Source organism: Suricata suricatta, chromosome 11 (assembly GCF_006229205.1).
Source record: "Suricata suricatta isolate VVHF042 chromosome 11, meerkat_22Aug2017_6uvM2_HiC, whole genome shotgun sequence".
NCBI lineage: Eukaryota > Metazoa > Chordata > Mammalia > Carnivora > Herpestidae > Suricata > Suricata suricatta.
Window position 1 is genome coordinate 42664034 of NC_043710.1, and position 16167 is coordinate 42680200.

The 16167-nt window shown below is 39.5% G+C and overlaps 1 protein-coding gene across 1 annotated transcript in view; it reads right to left on the bottom strand.

The window, feature by feature from the left end:
- Positions 1–14462: 14462 nt before the first annotated feature.
- LOC115272504 overlaps positions 14463–16167 on the bottom strand; it is a 21397-nt gene continuing 19692 nt past the window's right edge. Inside the window, exons 4-6 of the mRNA XM_029915560.1 lie at positions 15992–16164; positions 15021–15203; positions 14463–14562 (exon numbers count right to left, since the gene is read on the bottom strand). Coding sequence (XP_029771420.1) covers positions 15038–15203; positions 15992–16164 — 339 coding nt within the window. The 3' untranslated portion in view covers positions 14463–14562; positions 15021–15037. The remainder of the gene's footprint in view (positions 14563–15020; positions 15204–15991; positions 16165–16167) is intronic.

The window sequence follows — 16167 nt, forward strand, 5'->3', positions numbered from 1 at the left end:
ATTGAGAATCCCACCCTGGTGCCTGCGACATTTTCTGAAGGGTTCCTGGCTGTGCCTCCTTGACCAGGAGTGGCTAGTCTACAAGGAGGATTTGAAGGGGCTCACAGGTGGCTCAGTTGGTTAAGCTTCCGACTTTAGCTCAGGGCATGGTTCGTTGTTCTGAGCCCTGCATTGGACTCTGCACTGACAGTGTAGAGCCTCTTGGGGATTCTCTCTCTCTACCCCTCCCCTCCCACTTTCTCTCTCTAAATAAGTAAACATTATGTGTCTGCTCCTTAATGCTGTGGCTCCTGCAACCACTGTTCCATATGACCAGCTCATTTCTGCTCCTGCATTTAATTGGAGACGGCCCTTGCTCACCTCCATTTGGCTAAAGGAGCCTGGGCTCTGGAGGAAAGGGAGGCTATTTTCAGTGAATTCTTTAATTAGCACCAGGAGCAAGGGCCACTTCTGCCATTGTCTGGCAGGCTAACCTCAGGACAGCTCTGGATGACTGGGAGTATATAGTCTGCAGAATCCATTAGCCTCTAAATGTGGGGAGCGGGCCTAGGATGGGGAGTGTAGATGTGGGAGGGGGTAAGGCTGATAACAATAAATATTATGGAAAGTGGTTAAGGGGTGTGGCCTGACTGCAGCTTCAACAGCAGCCCTAGGTCAGGGAGGAGACACCTGCGGTGCAAGAGGGAAAGATACCTCATGGACTAGTGACAAAGGGCCATAACTTTTATCTCTTGAGTTCCCAGGACAATTAATATTCCAAATTTACCACTCTTCTTTCCCTTACCAGTCATGTGGCCTTAGTCAAGTGTCATTTCCTCACCTGTAAAATGGGTATCATCACCTAATCTACGTATTTCCTATTGTTGGCAAAAAAAACCCCTCAGGGCCATGAAGATGCTATGCAAACAGTCAACAAGAACAGGGAAGAAACAGCAGAGCTGTGTCTCCACTCCATGGCTTCCATTGAGCTTAGAATGAACTTCAAACTCTACTCAGACCCACAGACCCCACGTAGTGGGGCTCTTGCCTACACTTTCAGATTCAAGTCTTGCCATTTCCCTCTGTGTTCGCATGTTCTAGACACACCAGCTTGTCTCTGCTCTGGAACACTGAGTCCATCCTTCTTTCTGCAATTCCTGTCTTGACCCGGATTGCAAGAGCCCAACATCTTCCTGTGTGACCTCATCTTATCTTGTGGTTTTTTATTATCACCATGAACTCCACTAGCAACAGGGTTGGCAGCGACTGCTCTTTATGAAATTAGAAGTATGGATTGTGACTGAAAAAGAAGGGGTGTATAGAAAAGATAATGAGTGGGGAATGTGGGGGTGAAAACTTGATTTTTGCCTTGGAGGAGAGACTGGAGTATTTTTACTTCAGGGGGAGGAGCCAGCAGGAGGGAAACTTGTCAAGTGGGGAAAGTGGGGTAACCAAGGGATCAAATTCTCTCATCACCTTCTACATGCAAAATCCCTTTGAAGAGATAAAACATGGGACTCCTAAGGAATCTGGTTCTCACTTAGCTCCTTTTTTATCCTACCACTTTATGGGTTTCTCTGCTGTATTGCAAGTATTTCCTCATCCATCTGTGTGTGAACTGTGAGCTCAGTGAGCAGAGGGATAGGTCTTTCTCATTGTTGTATCACAGTACTGAATACAAAAAAATGCTAAGTGACATGGGTGCCCGGAGCAGCCTGAATCCACTCAATGACTGGAAGAAGGAGCAATGGAAAAGAGAGGGAACAAGGCAGGCAGAGCAGTGTATTGATGCTGAAAGAAATTTCACCAGCTTCATGATTGGGAGAGAAGGAGCAGGAGCAAACAATCGATATTTCTCTGCTCCCTCATAGTCCTTGTCTACATACTAGTGAATTTTCCAGAGCTGTAATCAAACATCTCCGTAACTGGACATTTTGTTTTACCAAACAGTGTTTTGAACAACACCTTATGCAGTCTCATATTCTTCATTATTATTCTGAGAGCTGCAGAATATTTTATCCAGTTAATGCACTGCAATTTACGTCACTGTCTTCACTGTCCCTGTTGGACATTTAGGTTGTTTTCAATTTCTGCTATTATAGAGAATGCTGCAGGGAAGAGCAGCACACATAGGGATTGCCCTCCTCCTGAATTAGCCCCTCATCTAAATTACAGTGAGTGAAATTACTGGGCCAAAAGGCATGAGCCTTTTGTGGTTTTCAATACACACCACCATGTTCCTGTTTTGTATCCATGGTCAGAAAGTCTCACTTATTTCACTGTAAACAGTGTTGCTTGTGTCATTATTACATGTTTCTTGCCAAGTTAAAGATATTAAAACATACCTTGTTGTTTAATTTTAATTTTGTTACAGGCCGAACTCTCTCCCTTGTTTGCTTACTATGTATGCATTGTACTACTTATGTTATTTACCACCAAGGGGACATTTGTGATAGCTACATATATTAGAATTAAAATTGTTATATATTATAACTAATAATCCATTTCTCTAACATTTGAGCAAAAGGCATTTCCTGCTGTTTACTTTTTCACTGTGATCAGTTGTTTCTTGTACTGAAGTTCATATATGGGTCTTTTCTTTGCAGAATTCTTTCAAAAATCAGAAACTATTATCTAAGGAAACACATAAAAACTCTCAATTCTATGATGCACAATTTATGATCATTAAGCTATTTAATAAATTTGTAATTTTAAATATATTCTTTAAATATAATTTGATATTTTCCTAAATGGAATCCCATGGAAGTTTAGAGTCTATATATGAGAGCCTTAGGGAATAGTCTTGTTCAAAGCGGGAGCAGGCTGCTCATCCTGAAGCGACACTTCTTACAGCAAGCACTCAGTTCCTCATGACAGTGCTCGTAGTTCCATAGCTTTATGATGGTGGTGGTTATAATGGACACTATGACTAAAGAAAGGCTAATGCTCTCCAGACCAGGACCCCGTTGTGATTATTTTGGGCTCAAGGCACGTTTGTATTCATGGGCTTCTCCCCCATAAAAATATTAGAAATTATACTTTATATCTATTTGTTTATAAGGGTGAATATAATTTTGGCTGGATTCAGTTTTACATGATTCTTATTTTAAAACATCTTAACATATTTTTTATGCACCATGAATCTGGCTTATTGTATCAAAGTCATTCTTAAGCACTATTTAACTTTATCTATCTATCTATCTATCTAAATATTGAGTCTACATCTTGCCTTTGCATTCAGTTCCTCAGATTTATATTTCTGTCTATATCAGAGTTACAGTGTTTTAACAATTATTTTTTAAAATATGTTCAAATATCTGTTAGAGTTGATTTATACCGCAGAGTTCTTCTTAGGCCTCTTAACCTCTTATTTCCAAAATGAACTTTAGAACCCTTCTGTTTATCATATCAAGCCAACAAAAAACCCTGTTAAAGTTGCATTGTGCTTGTAAGTTATTGCAAAGATATATGACATCTTTATAAAGGTACAACAATTTGATATTTTCTTGCAGAATCCATGATCATGTTCCAGAGAGGGTTCAGAAGGAATCAAAGGAGAGGCAGGAAATAGGATAAAGAAGAACCTGCAGTCTGTTAGGGTGAGCTCCCAACTAGGGAGTGTTCAGTGAGTGTGAGACACAAACTCCTGTGAGTCAACATAGTTTCAGAAGAAGGTCATAAACCAGCACTATAGGACAAGTGCAGATTTATTTTTCATCTTAGGGGAACAGGAATGCCCTTGGTCAGAGATAGTAAGACCAATCTTTGGTCAAACCTTCCTTCTCCTAATCTAACATTCTAAAATGCCTTTGGTAACCCTCAGTATAATATTACTTATGAGTGAGTTTAAGCAACAACAAAAAAATTTTTATGCAGTTATCCTTGAGACCAATAAATGGTGATAGTAATAAGGAAAGGAGATCAGGGGATGAAGGTTGACCAATATGGAACTATTTTGGATCATCACTCATGATCAGTTAATTTCTCTCCTTTTCCCTTATTTTATATAGCCTTATAATTTTCTACATTTATAGTTTTCTAATATCAAAGACAGCCATTTTAGAAGAGATTTGCAAAATTTGGAGGCCTCTTCTCTAAGTCCAAGTCTTTAATAATGGAAAATTAATAAGTACCATAATTCAAACTAATGACTTACATCTGTCTACAATGAATAGGCTCAATGAATAACTCTAATGTAAGGGCCATTAGAGTAAATTGAATAACTTTAGAGTAGAGAGAATTTGGTTGTATACCATGTTTAATAAATCAAATACAGAGGTTGCACTTGGCAAGCTGTTTTCCTTTATGACTCATGAGAAGGACCTAGGCTAGGAAGATTTCTGTGCCTCCAAGAAAAAATGAATGATGTGATCTGAAACTTCAGACTTTCAGAATCTCAAGGACAGTGTTTTACTTCAACTTTAATGTTATGAGGCAAGTCGGGGCACCATGTTGGAAAATCTCCCTACGGGTCTATGTCTGCCTACTCTTCACAACCAGAAGTACAAAATTACCTTTATTTACTTGGAGAAACTGTCCCAATTCAAATAAATCAAATAATGACCTATATATTTACTAGGGGATAACATATTAGTTTCCAACACTAATGTTGTGTAGTGTGTGTATTTTATATCAACAACAAACTCATCCAGTATTTGTGGGAGCTCAGCAAATTTAAAAAGAGTAGTTAAGCTGACTAAACAGAAAATTTCCCTTAATGAAATAGGAAATTTAGTTCAAACTTACCATGAACTGGTCATGGTCCCAGACATCTCTTGGGGATTTAAATCCAGACCAATAAAAATTCCTGTTGGTTAAGTATAGCGAATACAAACTAAAATTTTTTAAAATCACAAAATACACATGGAATAAGTCATTATAAGTCAGAGTCATGAGAAATAAGAAACTAAAGGATCAGCCCCACAAAGAATGAAGATATGGAAATTGTTATTTCAAAACAAATTTCTCTAATATTTTTAAATAGAAATTTTAAATGATGTTAAGAGTTTTATTAGTCACCTTGGGATACCATAACAAAACTCCATAGCTTAACAACAGAAATTTATTTTCTCAGAGTTCTGGTTGCTGGGACCTTCAGGGTCAAAGTGTCAGCCAATTTGGTTCATGACAAGAGTGCTCATCCTGGCTTGCAGACAGTCACTTTCTTGCTGTGTCTTCACAGCAAAGAGAGTGAGTGAGCTCTGTCTGGTATTTCTTTCTCTTTAAGGGCAAAAGACCTATCAAGATTAGGACCTCCATCTCATGACTTCAGTTTAGCCTTTATCACCTTCTCATAGGCTCTCCTTTCAAATTAAGGGCTATTGGAGGTTACAGGTTCAGCATGTCAATTTCCAGCAGCAAAAAACACAATAATTAAAACAAAAAAAATCAATAGATGGGTAAAATAAATTACTAAAGATGAAGACAGAATTAGTATCTGGAAGACATATCTAAAGAAATTCCCTAGACTCAGTAGGATAACAAAGAAATAGAAAATACTATAAAGATTAAGAAGCTTGGGAGATGGAGTGAAGTTTAATAGTGACTAATCAAGTATCAGAAGGGGAGAATAGAGTGAATGGATGAGGAGAAATATTAGGATGCTAACAGATGTGAATTTTCCAGAACTCATCAATGTTCATGAAACTTTAAATTCAACAAACCCTAGGAATCCCAAAGAGAATCAATGGATAGAAGTTAACCTAGATGCACTGTAACAAAATTGTGAAGACCAAAGACAAAGAAAAGAGATTTTAAAAGCAACCAGAGAGAAAAGATTACTTGCAAACACCAATTAGACTGATGGTAGAATAGTATCTTCAAAGTGTTAAGACGAAAATAAAATATCAACCTGTGCACATGTGTTCAAAGAGGACAAAGTAAATATTTCAAAAAATATAAAGAAAACGGAATGTTTATCAAGGAAAGAACCTCTTTAAAGAATATCCTAAATCTGAGGGGTTTTCTTTTAATTACAGCGTCTGACATATTAAGGGGCAATGGAATCAATTCATCGGATCATTACCTTTTTAGCTTTTTGAATTCCTTTCTCATATATTCTTTGGGCATATTCTCCATGTCATTTTCTATATAAATCTTCCTTATTATTTTCATTATTTATTCAATTATATTTATGTATTATAAATTATTTAGCCAATTTCCTATTAATGGACAATGCTTTCTACCCTGCCATCTTCCCAGAATCCCCTCTTTTTGACTTAATATAAATACCAATCTCTTACCACAGGTTACAAAGCCCTCTAAACCGAATCCAGTAATCCTCACTATTGGTTGCAAGAACTGAATAAGTATATATATCTTAAAATACTGATGATCAGACACCACCCCCTAAGAGTTGAATTCCAGCCTCATATCTTTCCATTTTATCTTTTACTCTCTGTGCTCCAACTTTAATATTCTCCCCATTTCTTGAACATGTTTTGCAACTAGGTGTGGTAAATATTTTGCAAATGGTGACTCTCTAGGAAGAAGAATCCCAAATTTTGCAAAATTTCCACTGTGTAAATACCCCCAACCTGTCTGGCTTCCAGCTACCAATGAGATATCACTGAACACAGAGTTGGGAAGAGATGATAACAATGGCTTGCATGAGCTGATATGAGTAGGCTCTGTCATGTCGCTGATAGTGTGCTTGTGCTCCTCGTCTCTATGTCTGAACACCCCTTAATTCTCTCACCACCACCTTTCAATCTTCAGATCTCTAATTAAAGTTTCTCTCTTAAGGGAGTTCTTTCTCTAGTTCTTGGTTTGGCTTTATCTTCTCTCTCTATATCTATGCTATACTGTACTATACTGTTAATAGTCATATTTTATATTAATGTTTGATATCAATATTCCCTAGTCATCCCCCAATGAGTATAGAGGCCATGTCTTTCCTGTTCATCTCTGTATCCTTACTGTATTAATTGCAGCCTGCCGTGGCACAACACATGGACTGGGTTCCTTAAATAATAGAGGTTTATTTTCTTAGAGTTCTGTAGGCTGGAAATCTGAGCTCAAGGTGCCAGTATGGCCAGGTTTTTGAGGTCTCTCATGCTGGCTTGCAGATGGTTATCCCTTCTCCTTGTGTGCTCCCATGGTAGAGAAAGAACGAGAAGGAGCAAAGTCTGCAGTAACTCTATGGCACTAGATGGTCCTACTCTCATGATCTCATCTAAATCTAATTACTGCTCAAAGGCCTTATCCATAAATACCATCACCTTGGGATTAGGGCTTTAACATATGAATTTGTAGAAGGCTGAATTATTTATTACTCTTGGGAGCCCAGCACCACCTCCTAGATTACATATGCCCTGTACACAGGCCTGGCGTTCTTTGGCAGCTTCCCAGGTTTGGTGTACAGGACACTATTTCTGGTTTCCCTAGGGTTGTGTGGGTTTTCTTTTCCATTTCTGAGTCATGTCCTGAGCCCAACCTTCAAGAAACTAAAATATGAATAGTCTTAGTGATGTTGGCATCACTTGACCTAGCATCAGCCATTCTTTTTTTGAGCCCTTACCTCTGGCGTCTAAGTAGTCTACCTTCTCTGGAAATCCAGTCATCAAAACTCAGGGACATAACTCTCTAGCAGAGCTGGTTTTACTTATGAGGCTCCAAGATGGCATCTGGCTATCCGACAGGGTCTGTTTGGCATCCAACTGCCACCTTACTAGTTCATTTTCTTCCAGTTTTAAATATCCTGCCATCATTAATGGGACTTTCAATAACTTTCTGTATCTGGATAGAAGACCAATAGTTCTCATTTGTAGAATGGAAATAGTTGACCTGACCTGGATCCAATGTGATCAACTCATTCAGGTTCATGTTACCTCTTACTTCCCCAGTTCCTTTGTTCATCTCACAGAGTCTTGTTTATTTTTAGAGATGTGATAGTATATTACAAGGAAAGTTTTTTGTTTTTTTAATCTGGATTATGTTAGACCATAACCCTCCTGTGCCTACTCTAAGGGTAGCATTTATTACAATGGATTCTAATTGCTTTTTTCCTACATGCCACAAACACTTAATCTCCCGGACACTGTTAAGTGTTACAATGGAGAGCAAAATGGATGCAGATACTGTGTGAATGAAACATTTAGTCTAAGGGGGTATAGCCATTAATCAAATAATCACGCTAATAAATGTGTAAACTACAACTGAAAGACTGATCTGAGAGGAAGGTGGATTTACTCTTTGAAATAAAATAAATATAACCTAGACTCAAAAGGTGGTCATCTGGGAATGCTTCCTTAAGGAAGCAATGTTTAGCTAAACTGAGAGAAGAGAGTAATTGAAAAGAGGGAAAACACAGGGACTCTGGGACATGGAAACAGCAGGTAGAAAAGTTCTGTGGTAGGAAGAAGGTGCACATTCTGACAAATTAGAAGAATGCCAACGTAACTAAAACTTAGAGTGAGAAGAAGAGCATAGTGAGAAATGAGGTGGGAACAATAGTAACTGTGTAGACTATATTAAGGGTTTTGTTGACTATTTTTACGAAGGCACAAAACTGTACCTGCAATCTTCCTAGATCTACAGATCAGTCAAGCTCTCCAGGAAATCTAAAAGTACCTCTTTATGGAAACAATTAATCTTATCATTTTGGCAAGCCTGAATAGGAGAGATGAAGCCCAGATTTATAGTGCTTGGCTCCAAGCCCTGCTAGAGTCAAGCACAGGACCTTTGTTAGCTCTACCCATCACTTACATACAGAAGCTGCTACAGGAATATCCAGGAAAGTTTCACCAAGAACACTTATCTGAGGATCCGGGGTGCTTGGGTGGCTCAGTAGGTTAAGCATCTGACTCTTGATTCCAGCCCAGGTCATGATCTCACAGTTTATGAGTTTGAGCACTGTGTGGGGCTCTGAGCTGGTGCTGTAGAGCCTGGCTTGGGATTCTCTCTCTCTTTCTCTCTCTCTCTCTCCCTCTCTCTCCATCTCTTTGTCTCTCTCTGCCCTTATGTCCCCTCTCTCTCAAAATAAATAAACAAACTTTAAAAAAAAATCTCTGAGGAGCCAAATAATTGAAGAGGCTTACCCCTGACCCCAGAGACCTTCTTGAGAATTAATAATCACCTAAGATGGATCCAGGTAATGAGATTGCTCTTAGAAAGTCAAATCATGTCAGTCTAGAAACTTCACAGTAAAGAAAATATAATTTGCTTTACATCCCAACAATTACTAACCAGTCCTTCCTTCAGAAGTATGTTCTCAGTCACAGAAAATTTTTCCCGGAGAGTTAACCCAAGGATGAATCTCTTGAGAAAAAAGTAAAGGAGGAGAGCCAAGCAAGTGAATCTTCTGGAGGAATTTTCTAAGAGTCAGCGTGATCCAAAGATAGAATGAGCTACCTCAAAAGATAGTGATATTTAAATTTCAAAAATAAGCTAGAAGACCATTTGGAGTGTTACAGAGGAGATTCACGCATGTGGGTTGGTTAATATAAATTTCTTCCCACCATAAGAATCTTAGAGACAGAAAGAATAATGTGAACAAGTAGCTATAGGATGGAGAGCATTGAGAACTCAGAGAGGAAACAGGTGTTGGTAAAAATTATTCAATCATGAGAAAGAACAGGACTTAGTTTTGTTTGGAGTAGATGTAGCTTATGGCATTACACCTAATTTTCCCTGGGCTTAGGAATGAAGGGAAAGAATTCTGGCATTGCATCCTTTCTGGAAACTGTGGCTTGCAACTTGTACATCTAGCTGCATGCCCTGAATATGACATTCATATTTGGGGATTGAAGTACGGTTATTGTGGTTTGAGTGGATAATAGTTATCCACAGCTGTGTAGCAAATTACCTAAAAGCTCAGAAGAACAAGTATGTATTATCTCACACAGATTCTGAGGGTATGCTATCTGGGAGAGGCTCAGCTGGGTGGTTCTGGCTCAGGGTCTCTCTCGAGGTTGCAGTCCAGCTCACAGCTGGATCTAGAGTCATCACTAGGCTCCCGTGGGGCCGAAGAAACCATGTCTAAATTCTCCCATGTGGTTGTTGACAGGCCTCCATTCCTTAACGCATGGACCCCTCCACAGCCTGCTTGAGTGGCCTCATTTCATGGCATCTGGCTTTCCTCAGGAGATTCAAGAGGGAGAGAAGTGTGAGCAGGTGAGTGAAATGTTGCTCCAAAAGGAAGCAGGACTTCTATCTAGAACACATTAAGATCTCTTACAACTTGATAAGATAATGTACTCAATTAAAAATGGACAAAAGAGTGGAAGTGGAACTTCACAAAAGAAGGTAGACAAACGGCTAATGCATACTGAAAAGATCCTCGATTATCACTAGTCATTAGGGGAAAAAAATTAAAATCTATAATGAGGTAGTGCTATAATGAGAATGGTTAAATTTAAAAGACTGAAAATATCAAGCTTTGTCAAGGATGTGGGGAACAAGGGAAATGTTCATAAGTTTCTGCTGGGAAAGTAAAATGGCATAGTCCATTTTGTTACAACAGGCCTTTACCATATGATTTCTAGCTATTTGTACAAGAGAAATTATTTCAACTGTTCATAGAAACACTTGTATGTGAATATTCACTTGTACGTCAATATTCATATGGGTGGCATACATAAGCATACATAATAGCCCAAACCGGAAATAATACATGTGTCCACCCAAGAAATTCTGGTATATGATGGAACACTACGTAACTCTCCCCCCTCCAAATCCTTGAGCCAATTAATATCCAATTAATGCCTCAAATAATTATTTTTCCCAAATAATATCTGACATATGCAGCAATGTAAATAAAGTTCTACATGATGCAAAAAGAGCCAAAATGTGAACTAAGATTTACTATTATTTACAGATGACACAATTGTCTACCTGGAAAACCTGATGCCATCAAAAATCCAAACAGGAAATTCTTTCTTCTGGAAGAATAAACGTGTAAAAATCGCCAAGAGCAATTTTGAAAAAGAGAAGTATGAAGTGCCTTTGTTCTACCAGTAATGAAAGTGTATTGCTAACATGGGTCATTATGGATACAGGAGAAAAGAAGGGCAGAAAAATCTTAGCACATAAGGGTAGTGTTACAAATCAGTGTGAGACATGTTGGTTTATTTATAAATGGTGTTGTGAAAAGTAGTCATAATCTTATTATAATAACCTCTATCACCCATTTGTGGTTGTAAACACTGTATATTTTCTCAAATCTATCATATTGTCAGGGGGGATTTGCAGAGCCAACTTTGAACCATGCATTTCGGACGTGATTCTGAAAGCTAATGGCTAACTGAGTGGTGTACATTAATTCCATAATACAAATTCTTGATACACATATTTCACCTGCACTTTGGTCTGTTATTGTTCCACATAATTCAAGGCCATGTTGTCAGATACATGTGTCTATTATCAATATATCTTCTTGCCATTTAGTTCTCTTCTCTATTATGTGACACCTTTCCATTTCTAATAAGTTGGGTTTTTTGCCTTGAATTCTATTTTAATCATATATCATGAACTTATTTCAACTTATTTTTGCTCATATTTGTCACATATCTTTTACTACTCATTTGTTTTAATTCTGAGTCCTTTTGTTCTATGTGTTTTTCTTGTGATAAAAAAAACCAGTTTGGATCCTTTAAAATGATGCAGACTGATAGTCTTGGCTCTTAACTGGTGACTTTAATATATCACCATTCTAAAGCTATATGAGTATTTATTACTGACATCTTTTTCCCAATTGTGCATTCACTATATATTTTGGGGATGTTTTTCCTGCTTTCCACTGAGCAGAACAGATCTTCTTTTGGTATTTAAATTTTATGCATTAAAAAAATTTATGGTAGTTGCCTTAAAACAAAAGACCCATATTTAAGGCATTTTTTTCCCTACTACACACAAATATCATGACCATTTGTATATACTAACAACCTAGCTTATACAATGAAACAAAACCTTCTAGGTGCTGGCTATATACCCCTCTTATTGACATTTCCTTCCTTCCCACCCTGTAGAGTTACTTTTTTTTTTTTTTAAGGCTTATTTCTTTTAAGAGAGAAAGAGAGAGAGTGAGAGCAAGAATGAGAGACAGCAAGTGAGCATGAGAGTGGGGGGAGGGGCAGGAGAGAGAGAATCCCAAGCAATCTTTGTGCTGTCAGGGCAGAGCCAAGAGTGGGGCTCAGTCTCACCAACTGTGAGATCATGACCTGAGCCAAAATCTGGTCAGATGCTTAACTCAGCAGCCCTCGTGATCCCCTTTTTAAATTTTTTTAAGTTAGTTTTTTTTTGTTTTTGTTTTTAGAGTCATACCATCTTATTTATTTTTTCTGAATATAACTGTACTATTTGAGGGGTTTTTAAATTTTGTTTTGTGTTCATGATAGTTTATTGTCAAGTTGGTTTCCATATAACACCCAGTGCTCATCACAAGTGCCCTCATCCATGCCCATCACCCTTTTTCCCCTCTCCCCCACCTCCCATCAACCCTCAGTATGTTCTCAGCTTTTAGAGTCTCTCATGGTTTGCCTTCCTCCCTCTCCTTAACTATTTTTTCCCCTTCCCTTCCCTATAGTCCTCTGTTAAGTTTCTCCTGTTCCACATGAGTGAAAACATACGGTATCTGTCCTTCTCTGCCTGACTTATTTTACTTAGCATAATACCCTTGAGTTCCATCCATGTTGCTACAAATGGCCAGATTTCATTCTTTCTCATTGCCTTGTTAAGTTACTTTTTTCTGAACGTGATATTTATTCTCCCTAAGAATGACCGTATATATCCCTATGTTTTGTATAGTAAGGTTATACGTGTTTTAAATTCAGTACAATTAGTATCCTCTGATCCTTAGACACTTGATTTATTTTGCACTCAATATCATATATGAGATTTATCCAGGTTGATATATATATCTATATTCCCCATTCTATAGTGTGTTATATATATCTATTATATGAGTAAACCACACTGCATTATCTATGGTACAGATTAACCAGTTTTAGCAGCAAGAGACTGGAACCAAAACAAAATGAACATTCTTTAAGTCAATTTAAGGGAGATACCAGTCACGCTTCATGGCAGGAGCTGTGCAGATGTCTGCCATTTCTTTGCTGTGACTGTGTCATCCAGCGAGGCCAATGCGGCTCCCAGCAGTTTCTCAGCTATTTCCCCTCCTAACTTGACTTCCTAGTCATAGGTGTTACTCCTGGAGAGCACCCTGCCTGTCTGCTCTGTTTACAGCATGGGGAGGAAGCAACGCTGGTCAGGTTAATCTGGAGGAGGAGGACCAGAGCAAGAAGGGTGCTCAGACTAAAGACACAGGTCTTGTGGAGGCCTTGAGGCAGGAGGCAGAGTCACTGATAACTGGTGGCCACTGCAGAAGCCTCCAGGCATTTGAAGGGGTCCCTGTTTAGGTGACCAAATCGATGAAGATCACATTTCAAGGGGTCATTCTTTAGGCGACCGAACTCACTGAACCTGAAGGCCCTTGGACAGTTTGGCCTGAAGAAAACCAGGCCCACAGAGGATCTGGGAGTTGACCACAAACTTGAAAAAGAAGACATAACTCCGTTGTTTCTCTCATTCATTTAATAAATAAATATTTGAGCCCTACCTTATGCCAGGCATACTATTCTGTCATTGAAGGTTAAGCCTCACGTTGGTCTCTATGCTGATGGTGCAGTGCCTGATTGGGATTCTCTCTGCCTCCTCTCTCTGCCCCTCCTCCACTTATGCTTTCTCTTTCTCAAAAGGAAAAACTTTAAAACAAACAAAAAACCATATTGCAGGTTTTTAAACATCATACTTTTCTTTTCAGTACCTTAGAGAACAATAAAATTAGTTGTATGGCACCTGATGGCTTTTTCAGGCCTGCCAGTCTGTGTGATTGCATTTCAGACTCTGATCCATTGTTTCTAAAGGACTTTGCAGACTATGGGGTGTGTGGAGGGTGCTTATGGGGAGGGAAGGCAGGGATGGGCTGGGGCAAACATGAGTCAAGTGGAAGTGCACAGATAACCTCTGGTAGTGAGGACCAACGGGCTCTGAAAAAAAAGGTGAATTGTTTTTGAGATGTCTAGAGTTCTAATTTCATTGAAAGTGTTTCCCTAAAAACTAAGGTACAGGATACAGAAGACCTATCCCATCCCAAGCAAGTTGCCTTTGCTGTGTGGTCAGCCTGGTCAACAAAGTGTTCATAGGTCTTTAGACTTTCCTGGGGAAAACACCATAAAGAGCAGTAGGAGCTCCTGTTAACTGCATCTAAAACCTTTCTTTTTTTCATCTTAATGAAGTTCACCAGTGATAATATTTTTTTCAAAGAGTTCTGTGTGGGCACAGCATTATTATGTCTTCAGACACCCATCGAGCAGCTATGCTGCGTCCCCCTGAGGTTTAGCAGGATTGCCAACACCGGTAGGTTGGCTGAAGGGCCCGCTTTTACTACCAGATAAGCCAGTGAGACGTGCTGTTATATTTATTGAACAATCAATACAAAGAGATACGCAGTAGGTAATTGCAATGATTTTATTTCATGTTTAGCTTTAGTTTATTTCAAACTAAAGAGAATGTTTTTAAGATTAAGCATGCATTTATGTGTGTCTTCCATGCTCTTTATCCTATGAGTTACTTCATGGTGACCTAGAAAAAAACAGTAACAGCCAGAATTTAGTAACTTTATTAATTGTGAATATATTAAAATCTATTATCTCATTTATTTATTTACATGTTCTAAATTCAGATGTACATGACATTATACTGTTGAAACCAAAAGGATGTCCTTACCTTTCAAACTCAAAAGATAGAAGAATCATAATAAGGATGACATGGGACAGCACTTACATAAACAGATCTATATTTTCTAGCAGATGATCTCAGTGTCACAGGGAGATACTGGGAAAATGGAGGAAAATGAACCTAAAGTTTAGGAGTTTCGGCTACTGGGACTCCCTGTTCTCTTTCCAGACAGTGGAGTGGGCACATTGCCCTGTGTTTTGTTTTGTTTTTTCTATATGGGCTCAGGGAGGGTTAAAGTATGGACTGCATCACTGCAATACTTAGTTTTCCTTTCTCCCATCTGACAGTCCAAGGGCAGTCACCTTCTTCCTGGAGTCCTTTACTTCTTAAGTCCAAAGTCTCTGCGGCGCCTGTTGTAGACTTTGAAGCCCATAGAGGTAGGCAGCAAGTTGGTGTGTGCCACGCTTCCGGCTTTGCTCAGCAGACCTCCCAGCCAGTGGGCCACACAGGTGGCAGAGCTGCAGCTTCTCTTCTGGACGGTGACTCTGGTTAGCAAAATGGAGAACGAAGAGAAGACCTGTTAGTAAGAGCCTGGAGCAGATCCCTGCCGCATAGAACCATCATCATAAAATTACTGCTCTGAGAAGCACCAGCTAACCTTACATCTTTCCCCTTAATCATAATTATCACTGCAGAAATACAAAGGCTCTTGAGGAAAAAGCTGTGATCACTCCCACAGACATTCCCGGGAGTGTCAGAAAACCCAAGGTGGCTCTGGGTGAGTAGCCATGGAACACTGAGCTGTAATAGCCTATCTTTCCTGTATAAATAAACTAAAAATCAAAAACATTTATGAGACAGAGAATTATGGCCCTACACTGCTCTACCTGACCCCACCCTTCGCAAGGCCTTTGGCTTCACCTTGCAAATGTGCAGGGGAGGCTCCTTGCGTGAGAGAATTTCAAATGCAAGTTTACAAGGAGGAAACAATTTCTAAAATCTCCTGCCATCTACGGGGTCTGTCTGCTGGCCTCACACGTACCAGTCCTGACTCCTCCAATGCTGGGGAGTCTCCTCAGTACTGTCAGACCAACTTCCAGAGGGAGGGACTTCATACCTTCCCCAGCTTCCTTCGGAAATGGATCTTTTTCCATGTGGTCTAACCATAGTCTCTCTGTGTGACCTGAGAATAGCTGGGCCCCAGGCTGAAGTGAGCCATGGCAGTGCTCAGGCCTCCTGTCCAGCTGTTTCTCTCTTAGCTCTTGGGGTATGTCTTCCTGGGCATGACAGGAGGGAGGGGATGCCCTGAGCTGAGGGGAGTGGGGATCCTCACCTGGAGCCCTCCATCTCCTGCTCCTGCTGCACCTCAGTGGCCTTCATCAGCACATAGTCCTTCACCAGTGCAGCTAGCAGGAGGCGCAATTGCTCCTCATTGAACGTAGGAGTGTCCTCAGGACTCTCCAAAGCAGACCTGGGGAGGGAAAGAAAACAAAAGCAGGGCTCTGAGTC